The 16,239-nt window shown below is 47.3% G+C and overlaps 1 protein-coding gene across 1 annotated transcript in view; it reads left to right on the top strand.

The window, feature by feature from the left end:
* The window catches only part of LOC104505843 (exonuclease mut-7 homolog), a gene marked incomplete at both ends in the record, with an annotated part of 40,765 nt that overhangs the window by 5,253 nt on the left and 19,273 nt on the right, over positions 1–16,239 (top strand). Inside the window, one exon of the mRNA XM_010146571.1 lies at positions 15,233–15,399. Coding sequence (XP_010144873.1) covers positions 15,233–15,399 — 167 coding nt within the window. The remainder of the gene's footprint in view (positions 1–15,232; positions 15,400–16,239) is intronic.

The raw sequence follows: 16,239 nt of genomic DNA, 5'->3' as shown, positions 1-16,239 counted from the left end.
GCGGCGGGGCGGGCAGTGATGGCAGCCATAGGCAGGCAGGGGAGGCAGGAGGGAAAGGGAAGGGATCAAAACGACTTCATACCCTGGGGAATCTGCCCTCCTCACAACTGCCTGTTGGCAAGCCTGGCTAGCTCCGGAGGAGAGCGACTGTTTGTATCATCTTCTCTGTACCTGGAGGGCAGAGGGAGGGGAAGGGTACTCCATTGCACAGTGCCAGCTGCATTGCTATTCATTAGTGTGCCTAACTGATTCTGGGCTGCATGGAAACACGCCGAAGAGTGCCTGTCTTCACAAGCAGAGGGGAAGGTGTGTAGGGTATTGATGGTAGATAGGAGGAAAAGAGGTTGGGCATGAACCTATTGTCTGCTTGGCTGTGTGGCCTTCTGCTTCCCTTTTTGCATGCTTCACACATTTCATAGCTGTGATCAGCTGCGTAAGGACTGCGTAGAATCGGGTCAGACCATCACAGAACAGCCGACAGAGGACACTCATCAAATGTGTTCAGGAAGGGTCGTCCTGCCGGTGACTGCAGAGAGCACTTGGCCAGCAGCATGAGGGGCTTATGGAGTGCTGATGTTTCCCTGGAAATTCTGCAGGACAAAATCCCTTGGAGACTAAAAGTGTGCAAGGCATTTTTCAATCATCTGCCAAGCTTTCAAAAAATGAGCACACCTAGAACAGTAATATCTATGAGGGGCATAGTAGGGAAGCAACTCTGATTGCCAACGTTGCCTCTGCCAGTGTTTTCGATGTCAGATAGAGTCTGAGAGACTGGCATGAGGTTAGCAGTATGACAGGGGATCTACCGGGGAGCATTCCCGTCTTGGGTGGCAGCCAGAGCCCGAGGACATCTCAGTAGTGCCAGACACCTGTGTTTTGGTGACCTGTAATTCTCCCGGTTTAACAGAGGGCTTGGGAACAGGAGGGCCTGGTGTTTTGCTGCACCACTTCTACTGCGCAGCGTTCTCACTGGTGTTTTGGGGGTGATCTTGAAGTTGTGCCCTTCTAGACTCAGCTGGGTTGGTTAGTGCCAAAGCACCTATTTTGTGAGGAGTCACCCACAGCCCTTCAGGTCTGGCCCGTCCCACAAGGGAGCCGTGTCTGGCCGTGCCCGGGAACCTGCGAGGCCCCGGTGGCACCCACGGGAGACAGTCTCAGCCTGACGAGGAAAGGCTGGGGTGTTTGTGCAGGGGGAATGGTGGAATACGATGGGTATCTCTGAACAGTTAGAGCCCAGACAGCACACATTGCTCCATGATTCTGTTGTCCAGAGTATTTCTGCAGGGAATAGTTTGACCGCAGCAGAGCTAACCAGTTGGTATAAAGTGTTATCTCAGGGTGCTTTGGCCCAAGGAGTATACATGTGTTTATTTCAACTTCCTGCCACGAAATTCCTTCTCCCATGGAGCAGAACAGGGTGATGGTGCACAGCACTGTAGCTCTGGGCAGGGTTAAACCAGTTAGTTTATATAGGACTACCGGTGTTGGAGCTGCCTGTTCCGCAAGGTGTCTGGGAGGCTGAAGTGGGGGACATGGTACTTCCACTTTCCTGACCTTGAGCCAAAGGGCCTTTTGTTGCTGTATCAAAAAACCTTCTGTGCCAGTGTTTGCCCGGGGGAGACTGTCCCTTAGTTTCTCAAGCGTAAGGATCTTAAACCCTTGCAAAACTCACGCTCAGAAAGAGCTCCGCTGTTTGAAAAGACGTCCCGCGTCCGTTGGGCGCTCACAGTGAGCTGTGGCTCATCAGCCAGCCCTTTTGCCAGCTGGTGCTTGGAACCACTCTGACCTTCATTTTGGTGTGTGCCAGTGGAGAGAAGGGGATACCACCCTCGGGAAAGCGGCCCTTGGTGTTTTCAGGCCCCTGTTTTGCAGCTACTCCATCTGCTGTGGTCCTGCGTGAGAAGGAAGCGGATGAGCCCTGGAGCCAGCTGTTCACCGTGTTCGGTGCTGGCCGAGGCTGCGGCTGATCTCTCCTCCTCCAGCTGTGACCGTGAGATAACTTAGTGATTTTAAAATGGCTGACCATGAAAATCAAACACTCTGCCAGCTCAGTCTCTGGGTGAACAGGAGTGCGATGCTAATAGTTCATAGCAAACATGTAACTCTAGTTCCACTGAAATTTTAGGCTCCTTATGCCTAATATTCTGATAATATTCAGAAATGTGCCCAAACAGAAGGCATAAAACAAGTGCCCTCCTTTATGTGTAACACATTTGGAAAACTTTGATAATTCCTGGTCCTTAATAGGTGTAAATTATCTTACACTACAGTAAGGAGTTGAGGTAATCTTATTTATTTCACCAATTAATTTCTAAATGGCAAACATCCTCAGTGACTGGTGCCAAGATTTTGCTGCATTCTTTCTGTACGGGACCATTTTGACCCCAATTAAATTGTAACTACCCCTAGAATAAAATGTAATTGCTCCAGTGCTCAAGGAGCTAATTTTTAAGGGGAATTTAAAGGGCAGAATGCAATTATTTTTTAAAAGTTTTTGTGGCCAGAACACCTGGCCAGTACTCCTGCTCTGGGGAGCTTTAATAAGGACAAGAGGTCAAAAAGGCCACTTTGCAAATATCCACATCTAGTGTCCTTCCCTAGGACTCCCGAGTTTAGGCAAACTTCTAAATTGATTCAAGATTGTTTTGAGTACAGCAACATCTCTACAGCGTAAGGAACTTAATATCTGTAGGGAATTAAGCAATCTGTGCAATGCAAACGGGAATGATACTCAGGAGGTGATTAACAAACGACATGTCTTTCAGTATAAGTCTCCACGTCAAATTATCTTTCGCTCTGTGTTTGAGTGAACTGTTTATTCAGGGGTATAATGGATTTCATCACTCAGACGTCAAATCTAGACTGGCTGTTTTCCTGGAAGGTAGAAACCAAAACTAGTTTAACCAGCCGTTGTATGGAGTCCCTTGCTAGCATTTATGGCCTCTTTTTTAGCAGGAAATTAGAACCAGTGGGTGATTGTTTCTGTTCCTTCTGGCCTTAAAGATCTCGGGGAGGAATCATCAGCTGAAATAAACTGTCATGGTTCTACCAGTGTCACTGCAACAGGGTGCTTGGGCTGAGGGCCTGTCCCACGTGAGCCTAGGGAGCTCCGAGTAGGGGGGTGTATGTAAATACGCGGGAGCTACTCCGTGGCTCTGCAGTTTGCCTGTTCAGCTATCTGCAAAAAGAACTGCATTTATCTTTTCACAACTTTAAGCAGCTTCCTAACAGCTGCTGCTTAAAAACAAGTGAAGTTTTCTTTTTCTTTCCACTTCCCTTTTGCAAAATAGGTGGCATTTAGACCTGGACCAGTGACATGCTTAAGATCTGGCATCTGTCTTGTGAAACCAGGACTGAGGGAATTGCTTTATACTGGTTGGGAACTGGCAGTCTTTCTTCCCCCAGTGTCCACTTGTTGCTCTTTTCATTCCCCTTCCTGCGTTTTGTCCCCTGTTCAGGGACTGCCCAGGAACTCAGTGGGGGTGGTGGTGTTTTGGCAATCCCTCTGCGTTTGCCCCATGCCTTTTTCTTTAGATTTACTATTCTCACTGGAGGTCTCTGGGGAGAATATCGCCACAGTGTGATGTGAAAGTATACTATGCCTAAGGGAATGTTAAACCGTGGAGAAACAGGACAATAAAAGTAGCAGGCAAAGTATAGATTTCCTTCTATTTTTCAGTTTAGTTTGTAAATGGTGTCATATATTTATCAATAGCTGAAATAGCAGTAGAGTTGCAAAGCAAAAAGTAATAGGGCTGATGCAGAAAACAGGCACATCTGTGACTGCCTCGGGAAAAGCATAACGTAATTCTTCAGTTACATTCTGCTTTTGGAATAGATACGCATCTGTACTAATGAAGTTAGCACTGTTGGTCTAAAAGAAATGGGAACTTCTCATTTAACAAGCCCACAGCTGTTGTGGGAGACGTACATGGGAAAAGCTAAGCATGTGGTGTGTTCCGTGCCTGACTATCCAAAGTCTATCAAAGGGTGATATATACAGCTAAGTGTAAATACCTCCATGTACCTCCTGCATGGCTTAGGGAGGATTATTTTCTGGAAGACCTGGAGGGCTGCCGTGCCTACTGATAATTATGGTAGTTTTATTTATAGCAAACCCAGCCTTTTCTAGATAAATAAATAGTGGTTAAGCACAAACGTCATAATGAATTCTGGTGGAATTTTACAGTAGGTGCAAAGAAGCTAAGAAACTGCCATTGTTTTCTGTACTCTCTACCATATTGTCACAATGTCAAAACCATTTTAAATCATCAGCCAAGAATTTCTCTGGGGTGACAGAAGACAACTTCTCCGTAACTTTGGAAAGTCAGCTCACATTTATTGAAGTGGGGATCTACAGGCCCAAGCTCTGGGGATTCCGCAGAAGCTTATGGGAGCTGGGTGTCTGTCTTCTGCTTCAGTGAGGTATTGGCAAGTAATTATTTTGAAAGCTCAGGACCTGTTTTAAAAGTTGTGGCCAAGCAGCCTTTATGTGCACACACACTAAGTAATGGAGAGTGAAGAAAGGAAACTGGAGAGAACACACTGGGGAAAAAAAAATCTCCTTTAAATTATTTTGGTATGTTAGAGATGCTTTCTGACCTTAAACCCCCTGCAGCCAGGCAGGGCTAGCTTGCTGTTAAGCAATGTAATTGCATTTCTGTCACTAGGATGCATTCATTCGAAAGCACAACTTCATCGGAAAGAGATTTGGTATGGTATAAAAAAGAGGCTAATTGGCTTATGTCTGTAGGTTGAGAGGTCAGTACTAGATTAAAGAGTTAAGAGCATCAGCAAGCAGTTAGACTGAACCGATGTGCCGTGGCTGTATGTTTAAATCAGCTGAATGGGAGAAGCATCTTAGGAGTAGGAAACAATATAGGAAGGACTATCATCCAAAACTTTATAGGAATGTGTGGGACATCCAAGCTCCTTAAAAGCTTCACCAGGAGTCTAGTAGAGTACTTGCCAGGCTACCTGTTACTGACTCCAAACTGCATCAGCTCTAGGATTGTAAAAGTAAGAAATGTGTGACAAAGTGAAAATGGGGACAGCGTCACTGAAAACAGGCAAATCTTCATGTTCCTTTTGCTCTAAGACAAAGGAAGCCCCGTCAAGAGCACTGACATTGGCCTCTCCAGCATAAATGAGGAGAGGCAAAGAGGAGGATGGACACAGCTTGCTGGCTAGCAGAGAAGGAGAGGATGTGTTCCCTGCTTTTTTGAAAGTGGGAAGCAAATAGGTCGTCAGCAGGGCTCTGCACATACTCTGTTTGCGTATGAGAGGCAGCTCTTGCTTCCCGCTCTGTGGCCCAAGAGAAGGCAATACTCTTGCCCTGCAGTAGCTTCTGCGTGCCTGGGGACGTGCAGATGAAGGGGGCTACATCTGCCCAGTTTTACGAGAGCCTTAAGCCTTGTACCTATTCACAGACATGCACTGATCCACTCAGGTTCTCATCCAGCCAGTAAGAAAACTATCTGGTCATTCAGTAATCGTCCCAGATTATTTAAAAAGCCTGTAATCCATCGGTACCTGTCTGAGTGCTTCCACAAATAGATACTGGATTCTAAAGGCCTATGCAAATCAGCTGCACAAAGGTGGTCGGGCTAGTCACCATTGATAGTTTAGCTGTATTATACTGGAGGTGAGATTGGTTCACCAGTCCCCTGCCAAGAAGAGAACCACATAAACAGTGGATTGTTTAGAAACAAAAAAAGTTCCTCTTGACGGAGAAGTCATGTAAATGGGAAGAAACAGGAAACTAATCTTCCCTTGTTCGCTCTGAAAGAATGTATATCTCTGAGGAATGTTGTAATTATGGATTTAGGAAATCAGTCCAATTTGCCAGGGTGTGAATTTCAGAGTTCATTCAGTCAACCCTCTCAAGCATTTCTCCTTTAGAACAAGAAACACCAGGAGCTTAAATGTACCAAAAGAGATTAAAGGGGAGAAAACTCTACTGCCAAGCTTTGCTTTCGGTAAAGATCATGCAAAGATACTTATGATTGCTTTGGCTACGAGCCAGGTACGGTTTGTGCATGGTGAAACAGAAATAAGCAGTAACCCCTGTTTTTGCTGTGGGCATCTATTTTTCATAGTCTGATGATGGGAAGAGTTAGTGCTCCTGAACACGTGTTTCCATTGTCAAGATTTGAGCTTACTCAGTTTGAAGACATCAGTAAATAGAAAAACGTCACCTGCTGGGAATGCCATATCTGCATGTTCTGGGAAAGAGGAGAACCTAAACCCAAGTTCCAAACTGTTCTGAAGCAAGCCTGGGCTGGACCCGACCCATAAGCGTAGCGGGGCCGGGGGGAGCAGTGGGTCAGCATGCAAGGCACGGCGAGGCTTGGGAAGGTGAGTGAAACCGCCCGTGGTGAGGAGTTCCAGCACGGCCTGGAGAAGGGCTCTCAAGGGCAGGTCACGAGCTCTCGCAAACCTGCTCAGAAGGGACCTAAGAAGTCTGAATCAGTGATGCTCAGGGCTGGGTTAAAAAGGCAACAAAGAAATTAGCTTGCAGCTTGTTTTTTGGCAATGAACACGGGTTTTAAATTAATCCCACCTCAGAGTTTACAGGCCCTTTAGCGAAGGCAGTGGTACAGGGGAGAACCTGGGCTCTTCGATGCCCAGTCTTCACACAAGAAATGTGCAGCAGATCTGAGAGGAGTTGCCACACATCAGGACTAGGTGCGGGCAGAGTAGCGATGCATCCTGGTATAGGGGGACCCCTATAGAAGGCCCTTAAAATACGTCCAGAGCCAGGACTGAGTAAGAGGAGATTCCTGCTTTGTTGCTTGGCCTCGTAACTTGGGATTTGACCTGAGTAGGGAGAATAGAGGAAGGAGAGAACAAGAAAGAGGTTTCTGAGGCTCTTCCCGCATCTGCAGATCTTTCCTCCTGAAAAGACTGCATCAGCCATGCCAAGCTGACACAGGCTGGACCCAGGCACTAAATCCTCCCGCCCCCCTGGGGACTAAATGTGCTAGAATTCCATGTCTCTTTGGAAAGGAGGATGGAGCTTATGAATTCTCATTATGTATGTGAGTGGGCATGGGAACATTTAATTGAGTGATTGGTTGGGTTAACTGTATACTGGTTTAGCTTGTTAGGGTTAATATTAAGGCTTTCCAAAACAAATGGGAAGGCGTCACGGTGGCTTCAGCTCATGTACAGGCTGCCCCACTGATGAAGGGTAATCCTGCGAGTTTGTTTAACAGCAGCGGCGGAGACACAGCGACAGTGATTTCATTCCTGCAGGCTCTTCCTCTTCACACATCTGCAGCTCTCGCAGCCCTGTCATCAAGTAGTGCTCTTGTTCTCTGTCCCTGTCCCTGCAATACCTCACTGCAGTCCCTCACTGTGCTTTTGCAGCTGGAGCGGAGTTCCTGCAGGCAGATCATGTAGGACGAGTGGGTGTCATATGCTTCTGCTACGTTGGATTTTGGAATAATCAACCTTTGGTAGTAATCCTTCAGGAAGCATGGTAGCCTAACAGAAAATGTCATATTTTCCTCATGCAGGTTTCCATGCTTCAAGAAACAAAGCAAAATAGAGTTATGTAATGGTGACTTTATGAAAGTGCTTGGTAATTGTATGAACATTCTTAAGCTTGAGAGACCAGAGGGATGTTGTTGGGTCATATGAGGACCAGGCTCAGTGAACCTCAGTAGCAGTGCAGGTCACCTGATGTGCTGTGTGTGATGGGAGCCTTCACTTTCTTAAACCAGAGAGCACAATTTGCCATTTGCCACAGAGACACTTCATTTGTGTGTGTGTGACATAATGACAAAAGGCGGGTAGATAAATGCTACTTCAAAAGATAAGGGTTGCCAGTTTGTCTTCAGTGTGCTGCGTTACTGGACTTAGACAAAGCATCCACTGTGATAAGTAACATACTACTTTGTGCTCTGAAAGGGTTTGGCCAATTTCCCCATCCTCATTCATCTTCCGTCTTGCCAAGTGCTGGAAAGCTCCCAGAAAATATCTCCAGCCTGCCATCGTGGGACCAGGAGGTGTGAGAAATCTGGAAGAATATAAAAACTGTGTGACTTCTGTATTCAGAACAGATGTCCTTGGTCCTTTGCTGAGCCCTGGGATGAATAATATTCAGCAACTCTGGGACCAGGGTTACGTTAGAATTCAGAAGTCGTCTCTGCAGTGATTGTGCGAAAGGGGTTTCAGGGAGAAGCACACACCCTCGGGACACACTTCACACCGAAGTGAAGGAAAAAGAAATTATGTCTTAAAAAGCAAATAGGGCAAAGTTACCTCAGGCTCTTTGTTAAGGAACTGCATTTTTGGGTTTTTATGGATGGCATGCAATTATTACTGTCTTCAAACAAAGGTTATTGTAACAGGGTTAGCCTGACTGTAGCTCATTACATACATCTATGACATCCCCTGAACAAGCAGTGGAGGGGAGAACAAGGTGAATGCACCCTGATTTTGTATATCAGCATACCTGGGGTTGTTATGGGATGTAGTTAAGGAAACTGAGTTAACTGTGGGTTCAAATAGACAGAAAAATCCTGATCCTCCCACTGGGAATGTCCCCAAAGTGTCAGGCTACACCTACACTGCTAAGCAAGACCATGGACTCAGCTGTGACTCTGAAGACAAGTGGCACTGGCTGACTGTTCCAGCATGGCCTCAGGCTGCCTTCCCTCCGGGAGATTTGTCTGAAATTCGCAGTGAGGGAGTGGAGGGATGGAGTCCCCTCGCTGGTGCCATCTTGCAAAGGCAGCAGCGGTGGCCAGTCGGACGGTAACAGCCCGTTTTTCAGGACAGCTTTTAAGTGTCTGTATTTGTGTGCCGGCAGGTAGTGTGATTCGGTGTCGGTGCTGAGTTTTACCATCTTACAGACGTGTCGTGGTGTCCTCTACTAAATCCTCCCGTGTCCTGAAGCATCTGGGGGATTGTGTGCCTGACAGCCCACTTGGGCAGTTAGGAGCAATGTTGCTGTAGGGTATTCACCTTCTCCATTAAACCTCAATTTCTGTCTGGGCTCGTGCCTTCTTCAGCCAAGAAACAGTGATACCCAGGTTCTGGTCACCTACAGGAGGGAAATCTGGTAATGTTCGTGACAGATTCACTGCAGTAAAATGTTGTGTGCAGAGCCTTTCATCTCTGCAGTAGGAAGTGTCATGTGCCCTGAAGTGGAGCCGTTGCCAGCAGACAGTTGATCTGCTCTGTGGCTCGTGTGAGGTGGGTGAAGATTGCATGAAACATGGCCAATGCTGTGTTTAAAAAAATTCTCAACTTCTTGCTTAATATTTTTTGAAAATACTCAGATCTGACTTTGAAAGCAGAGTTTGTTCTTTACCTTTGCTCTGTACCTTCTCTCATCGGCGGCAGCATGAGCAGATTTTGGAGACATGATGACTTCATCTGGCGAAGACGAATGACTTTCCTCAGGGGCTGCCTGACAGAAATTTGGAAGGAATACCAATGCAGGAAATGTATTTGGATCTCTCTGTAGTATTTTTGAACATGATCAGGACCATCCTGTATTCTGGATAGATGAGATCTTGGATGTTCTTTGCCCGGGAGGTGCTTGGAACTTGAAAGCAGCAGTCGCTGCAAGAAGCCGCCTGTCTGTGCAGAGACCGGTCTCGGTGCTGGGGAATGCACAGCAGTGCTAATCACAGAATCCGTGGCTGATTTCAGTTGGAAGGAACCTGTGGAGGTCTCTTCTCTGCCTTCCTGCTCAAAGCAGGGCTGGCTTAGTTAGCCAAGATGTCTCAGGGCCCTGCCTGGTTCCAGAACCCCTCTGGTCCCATTGCAGTGTATAGCCACTCTCACTGTCACTTTTTTTTCCCTTTAAGCCTGGCTGGAATTTTTGGAAGGGTCTGACTCCATCTTCTCTAAGATCCTCCATGATAAAGTTGAAGAGAGTAATTATATTCCATCATTTCCCCTAACTTAGCCTTCCCCAGGCTGAGCAAGCCCTGCTCCCTCAGCCCCTCCTTCCACATCAAGTGCTCCAACCCACTGACCAGTTCAGTGGCTCTTTACTGAACTCCTCTTTTTCAGCCTCTCTGTTGCACTGGGGTGCCAAAACTAGGCACCGTGTCCAGCTGTGGTCTCCCCCCAACTCGGAGGGGAGCAATCACTTCCCCAACCCACTGCCTGTGCAGTCAGCCGGGTGAATTTTAACAGGCGAGCTACACTTGTTTTTCTTCAGGCTGCCATTTGGTAGTGGTGTCTGGACTTCTGAATGAGAAATTGTGTGAGCTGCAGAGAGAAAAATGGAGCCAAATGCGTCTCGTCCCACAATATTGTCCTAGCTACTCATCACAAGCTAGCAGCTTCAGTCAGGTTGCCCAGGAACAATAAGCTCCTTGTGAGAAGCCCCAGCACAGCAGCAAATCGGCTCTAAGAGTTGCCTTTGCCTTGATTCCTTCAAGTGATACCGTAAGTTAGGCTCCTCTGAATTGCCTTTTGGAAGAGCTGATTGCATGGAGAGACTGAGGAGCTGAGTCTCCTGATTCACAAAGCTGAAGCTAGGTAGTGTGAACATGCCCCAGGGAGCCACATTGCCAAGGCTTTGTTGAAAGAGAGAAGAAAGACCACTTCCCCGCCATTGATGTGGTAATGGCCTCCAGAACACTGAAGTGTGGCTCTGTCAGTGACGCACTGATTGCTATCTGAAAGTCAGTCTTCTGGGATATGAATGGAGGCTATTTTGTTCTTCTTCAGTTCATAAATTAGTGCATCTGAGTAGCCAGTGCCCGTGAGAGAGAGAGCAGCTCAAGTGGTGAGAAAGCACAGCTTTCTCATGCTTCTGTCTTTGTGCATTGGCCATGGGTGAGTGGCCTGCCGCTTTCACAGGAAACCCTCTTCAGAAGCGACTGTGGGTAAAGTTGGCATCTGTTACCCAAGGGCTGTCCATGTAGGACATCCATAAGTCAGGGTCCCCCTTCTCTCATGGAGCGGGGTGTGAGCCTGGTCTGAGCTGGCGCTGCGGGTCCCAGCTCCAGTCTCACTCATCGAGGATGTCCCCGTCAGCCGCATGCTAAGGGTGACATGAGACTGCAGCCTCTCACACAGTACAAACGGTGCCAACCTCGCAGCAGACCTCTCCAGCACAAATATAGTAATAAGTGACGCAGTCACACAGTAGGATGTTCCCGGGAATCTTCAAACAAAGGTGTCTGCATGGTACCTGCGGCACTGCAGTGAATTCCGAAATGCTGTGGTGTCCTCCACCGCGTGGAGTAGCTTTGTCCTTCCAAAGTCTGGGCGCCTTTTTCCCCCTTTAAAGTTGCTGGCTCAAAAATATTCTACTTGACATTTTCTCTACACTAACAGGATTTTTTTGTTGTTGATTCTGGAAGCACTTGAGAACAGGGGAAATGGGCCAAGACATTCAAAAGTTAAATTACAATCTGACTCTGCAAATAGCCGGTGTCACTGGTGTGAGTAACTTCACTCTCTGGTAAAAGGTACTGAGGGAGAGTGGAGAATTATATCAGGCAGAAAATGCAACTTGACACATACAGATCGAAGCAATCTAAGGTTGGCTGGGGTGGCTTCCAAAGAAGATATGGGATATTTGGATCCAAAATTATTGATAACAACGGAGGAATTGCTGATGCTATGGGTTAAGATCAGGACATTCCTAAGCTTGCTCTGCATTGGTTGTTGTGAGCTTTGTAAAGCATTCGGCGGGGTGAGAACAGGATTTACAGGTAGGTAATCTGCAGCAGTCCTTTTGGAAAGCTTTCATCATGGATTATTGCTGGTGTCAGGAGTTTTTGTGTGCACTTATGGATTAAAGAACGTATGATATGTCGAGAATTCAGAGAGGGATGTAAACAAGCCTCATGGTATATATTAGCTTTTCCTGCTTGGAGGCATCACTGATGTTGATCAGAACAACTGTGCCAGTTTCCTCTTAAAAAGTATTCATTTACTGAAAACAAAATACATGAAATGTCATCCCTAGTGAAACATTTGTCTCTGCATCTGTGCCCATATCTTCTGGGGCCAAAGTTTCCACATTCTTGCGTCTTACAAAGCTGTTGTGGTGGAAGCCTTTCCCCTTTATAGCAATGTTGGGTTTTTTCATTAAAAAGCAAACAAAGCTATTTTCCATTTCAGAATGCAAGCTGTAATATCTCTGGAGAGATTAACCTTCTTTCCAGAGTTGTTTTTGTGGTTGAAAGAATAAGTCTGTTATCATAAAAATTAAAACGAAAAAAATCTTCACCTCATTATTTCCAGAAATAAAGCTGACATAGTAAGATTTATTAAGAATTGACTCTGGGTGAACTGAAGAGAGATCCAGCCCCAAAGACTTTGCATAGTAGAAAAAAGTCAGAAAGACAATAGGATGGACACAGGGGAAGCTAGGAGAGGGAACTGCTCTGTGATGTTAATGAGAAAATATGTTCTTTTTGGGAAGGACTCTGAGAAGTGTCTTGGCAAACACGACAGGAGGAGTTATTCAAACCTCCTTCACGTCTTGGGTGCTGGGCTGAGCTCAGTTGCAGGAGGCAGGGGTGGGAGAGATGCACAAAGTATCAGGACTGGCAGGGCCAGGAGGAAATGTAGTGGGCAAGAAGCATTAACGTGGCATCTTATCCTTTCCTGCTCTGTCCCTTCCCTCTGTTCCCTCTCCTGCCACTCCCATAACTGAGCCCTGGTCAGCTGCTGGACCCCTGTCCCGCTGACACTGGCTCCTTGCTGTGCCACCAGCCTCTTAGGAGCAGCGATAAAAATAACCTCCACGTAGCCGTGAGAAGAAATGTGATTTGGCGTTTGGCAAAGTGACGGGTGCAGACTGAGTGCTGAGGCAGCAGTTTTTGTGAGCAGGCTGTCTTCTCTGTGCGCTACCTGGGATGCCAGATTTCCCTGTGGCTTTTCTTCCCAGCTTCTACCCCCTCCTGCACCTCTGTGGGGTGGGTCATTATTTCATTTGGCTTTCTTTTCTCCTTCCCTTTTACCTTGGGGCCATCAACAGGTTTGTTTCCTGATCTCTGTGCAGGGTGTCTGCTTTGAAGACAACTTCTCACCTTTTATTTACTAAAAGAATGCGAGGAATGAGGCCCCTGGCCCCAGCCTGCCACCCAGCCCGGCTGCGTTTGTGCACGCCATAGAGACGAGCAAGGTGCCCGCAGTCCCTGGGAGCTTGGTGGGCAGTGAAGGAGAGACGTGGAGGGCAGGGATGGACTTTAAGTGTGCCTTTGAGCATTCCACTACACTGAAAAATACCTGTTGGCAGTGCCAGTAGCAGTCTGGCTATATAGCTACAGATCCTGATCCACTACGTAGAGTTGCAACTTGTTTTAGCAGTTAAGTTTTCTTGAGAACATCAACATCTAAAGCAGATTCACGAGTAAATCAGTCAACAGAACTGGCAAGAGGAGTGAGTTGCTGATCTGGCTGCAGTGGCTCTGGGATATTTGCAAGGTGGATTGGCTGGGCAGAAGAGGGTCATTCCCACCCCCACATAGCTGTCATGGCTATCGCTGTCACCGTGTTCGGATTTCCTCTTACAGCTGCTGTGCCACAGTGCCTTACAGGGCATCAGCCAAGGGGGTGGACAGGACAAAGGTCTGTGGTGAATCCAGCTGGGTATTTGGGCTTAGGCCATAGGCAGCAGTGAGTTTGAGCTTGTGCCCCCAAGCTCTGCCCAGGCACTGGCCCACGTTGGCTTCTGCCAGAAAATAGGGCCACAAAGATGCTCAAAGGGCTGGAGCACCTCTGCTATGATGAAAGGCTGCAAGAATTGGGCTTGTTCAGCCTGGAGAAGAGGAGGCTCCGAGGAGACCTCATTGCAGCTTTCCAGTATCTGAAGGGGGCTACAAGGGTACTGGGAGAGGACTTTTTACAAGAGCCTGTAGTGACAGGACAAGGGGTAATGGGGACAAATTGAAATCAGGGAGGTTTAGATTAGATATCAGGAAGAAATTCTTCCCGGAGAGGGGGGGGAGGCACTGGGACAGGTTGCCCAGAGAAGCTGTGGATGCCCCATCCCTGGAAGTGGCCAAGGCCAGGCTGGATGAGGCTTGGAGCAACCTGGTCTAGTGGAAGGTGTCCCTGCCCATGGCAGGGGGGGTGGAACTAGATGATCTTTAAGGTCCCTTCCAACCCAAACCATTCTATGATTCTATGTTTCTATGAAAATAGTTGGGAACAGGGAAAGTCCCAGGCTGCCTTCCCTGATGGCAGGTGTGTAACACGGGCTCCTGCAGCAGCGCTTGAGATCCTTATGTGTGGCTGTATGGCTGAAGCAACAATCCAGTTGTCACTCCACAGTAGCCTTGAATAGGCTCAAAGGGAGGAATTTCTTTCACCCAACCCTAGTTCTTCACAGCTGGAGCAAGTGCTCTGGGTTCCTCTTATGATCAGTAAGGATCAGTAGTACTTGCAGAGCACATTTCGTACAACCGATTTCCAGCATGGAGCGACGTGGCTCCCACCCTGGACCCCATCCACAGCGCAGGCTGGGCCCATGCTGGTTGCACAGCATCTCTGCCCATGCAGTGTGCTGTTGCATGGTGCTGTGGAGGACACACGGTGGTGTGTGCCCACGGGCTGTTGGCTGAAGAGTTTCCCTTTGCCTTGCTGAGAACACCAGTCTGTCGCTCAGGAAAGCTTCACTGATGTGTCCTACCTGTAACCTGGGTGACTGGCAATCCTAAGTACTTGTGCAAATACCCCCAAGGCTGGAGGAGACCCCACACTACTCTCTTACCTAGAGGGAGACTGACCCATCCTATTGCCCCTCCCAGGACATCAAGCCGCAGCATCACTTCAGGGCTATGTACTGGCACAAAATGGGACTAAACCAATGCAAACTCTTCCCCCTTCCCTAGTTACCTGCCTAACGACCTGGAAGATCTTTACTGTCTAGTCAGTCACTGGTTTTGAGTTTGCTTAATATAATCAGTATCGAGCAAACGTGCTCATCGTGAGTCAGGCTGACTGGTGTGTTCTCCCCTTATTTCTGTGCTGCACCTGCAGAGTGGCATTCCCTGAAGAAACAGCCATGCTGTCAGGGGGACGCAAGCACCCTGATGAGCTCTCAGTTGAAGTGTGTGCTCCTCAGTCTTGGCAGAGAAGTGCAGCGCTCACCGGCTTTGAACAAAATCACCCCTGGAGTGGGGGGATTCTTGGCCCTTTCTGCACTTGTCCAGCACCCTTGGGGGATATTGCCCCCAGAGGGAGAGACACCCCAATGGGAGTTGCACTGACAGTCTTCCTTCACCCATGATTCCCCTTTCAGAGCACAGTTGGAGAGAATCGATGGCTTCAAGGGCACCTGATCCAATTGCTGACCAGATACTGTGATTTGAACACGGCGGCAAGATGGGCACAGTGCTGCAATTTGCCCAAGGAGATGCTACCTGATGGAGTGGCTGAGGAGCTTCAAAAGCTTCAGATCCAGGAGAGGTAAATACTCGGTTCTGTGCCTTTTCAGTGGAGATTACTTATCTGCAAGGATTACATATTTGCTTAAAATAATCTGCCATAGTGCTTCCTTGGGGAGATAATTTTGCAAAAACTTCCTCCATTTACTCAGATCACATCTTGGCCATGTATGTGCTGCATTTGCTTTTCATAAGCCTGGAAGTATCTGTAAAGCTACATTTTAAACTCACTCCTGAGTCCTTGGAAACTGTATGAGGTTGCTTTATGCTGCAGAGAGGTCTTCAGTCTCCCTCTGCCAAATCAACAGCACAAATGAAATTATGTGGGTAGGATCTGAATATGTGTTTGTTTTACTGAGTTGATTGCACGTCTGTCAAAGTTCTCTATATACTCTGCATCCTCCACTGTACTGTAATCTGGTTTAATGCCTCTTAGGAGACTTACGGCCAAGAAAATAATTTTGAAGTTCCTTAAATTTTTCTAATTGTATTTACTTTCTTCCTTCTTTGACAACCCATAAGCCATTTATCATCCCAGTCTGTAATTTTTGCCTCATCCAAAGCTTTCAGAAGCAATGGAAATTTTTGGTATTTGGGGTCAGATCCCAGAAGAGTTGCATTAATTGTATTTGAAATAAAACTCGACCCTGGCATAAATTTATCAAGTGAGGTTAAGATGCCTTTAGCTCCCTAATTAGTCTCAGTCCCTTTTTCTTTCTCTATTGCAATCCCAATAACACAGTGCCATGGTTCCTCTCCTGCTTTGGGACCCCTATGTTTTATGCAGCAGGTTAGCCTGGAGTAGCTGCAGTTCCTCCTCCAATGGGAGCTTCATCCTGTTGCATGACCTATAACAAGAGTA

This window comes from Eurypyga helias, unplaced genomic scaffold, assembly GCF_000690775.1.
Source record: "Eurypyga helias isolate BGI_N326 unplaced genomic scaffold, ASM69077v1 scaffold41802, whole genome shotgun sequence".
Classification (NCBI taxonomy): domain Eukaryota; kingdom Metazoa; phylum Chordata; class Aves; order Eurypygiformes; family Eurypygidae; genus Eurypyga; species Eurypyga helias.
Note: the sequence above shows the minus strand (reverse complement) of the source record. Positions and strands in the feature narration are given on the sequence as shown.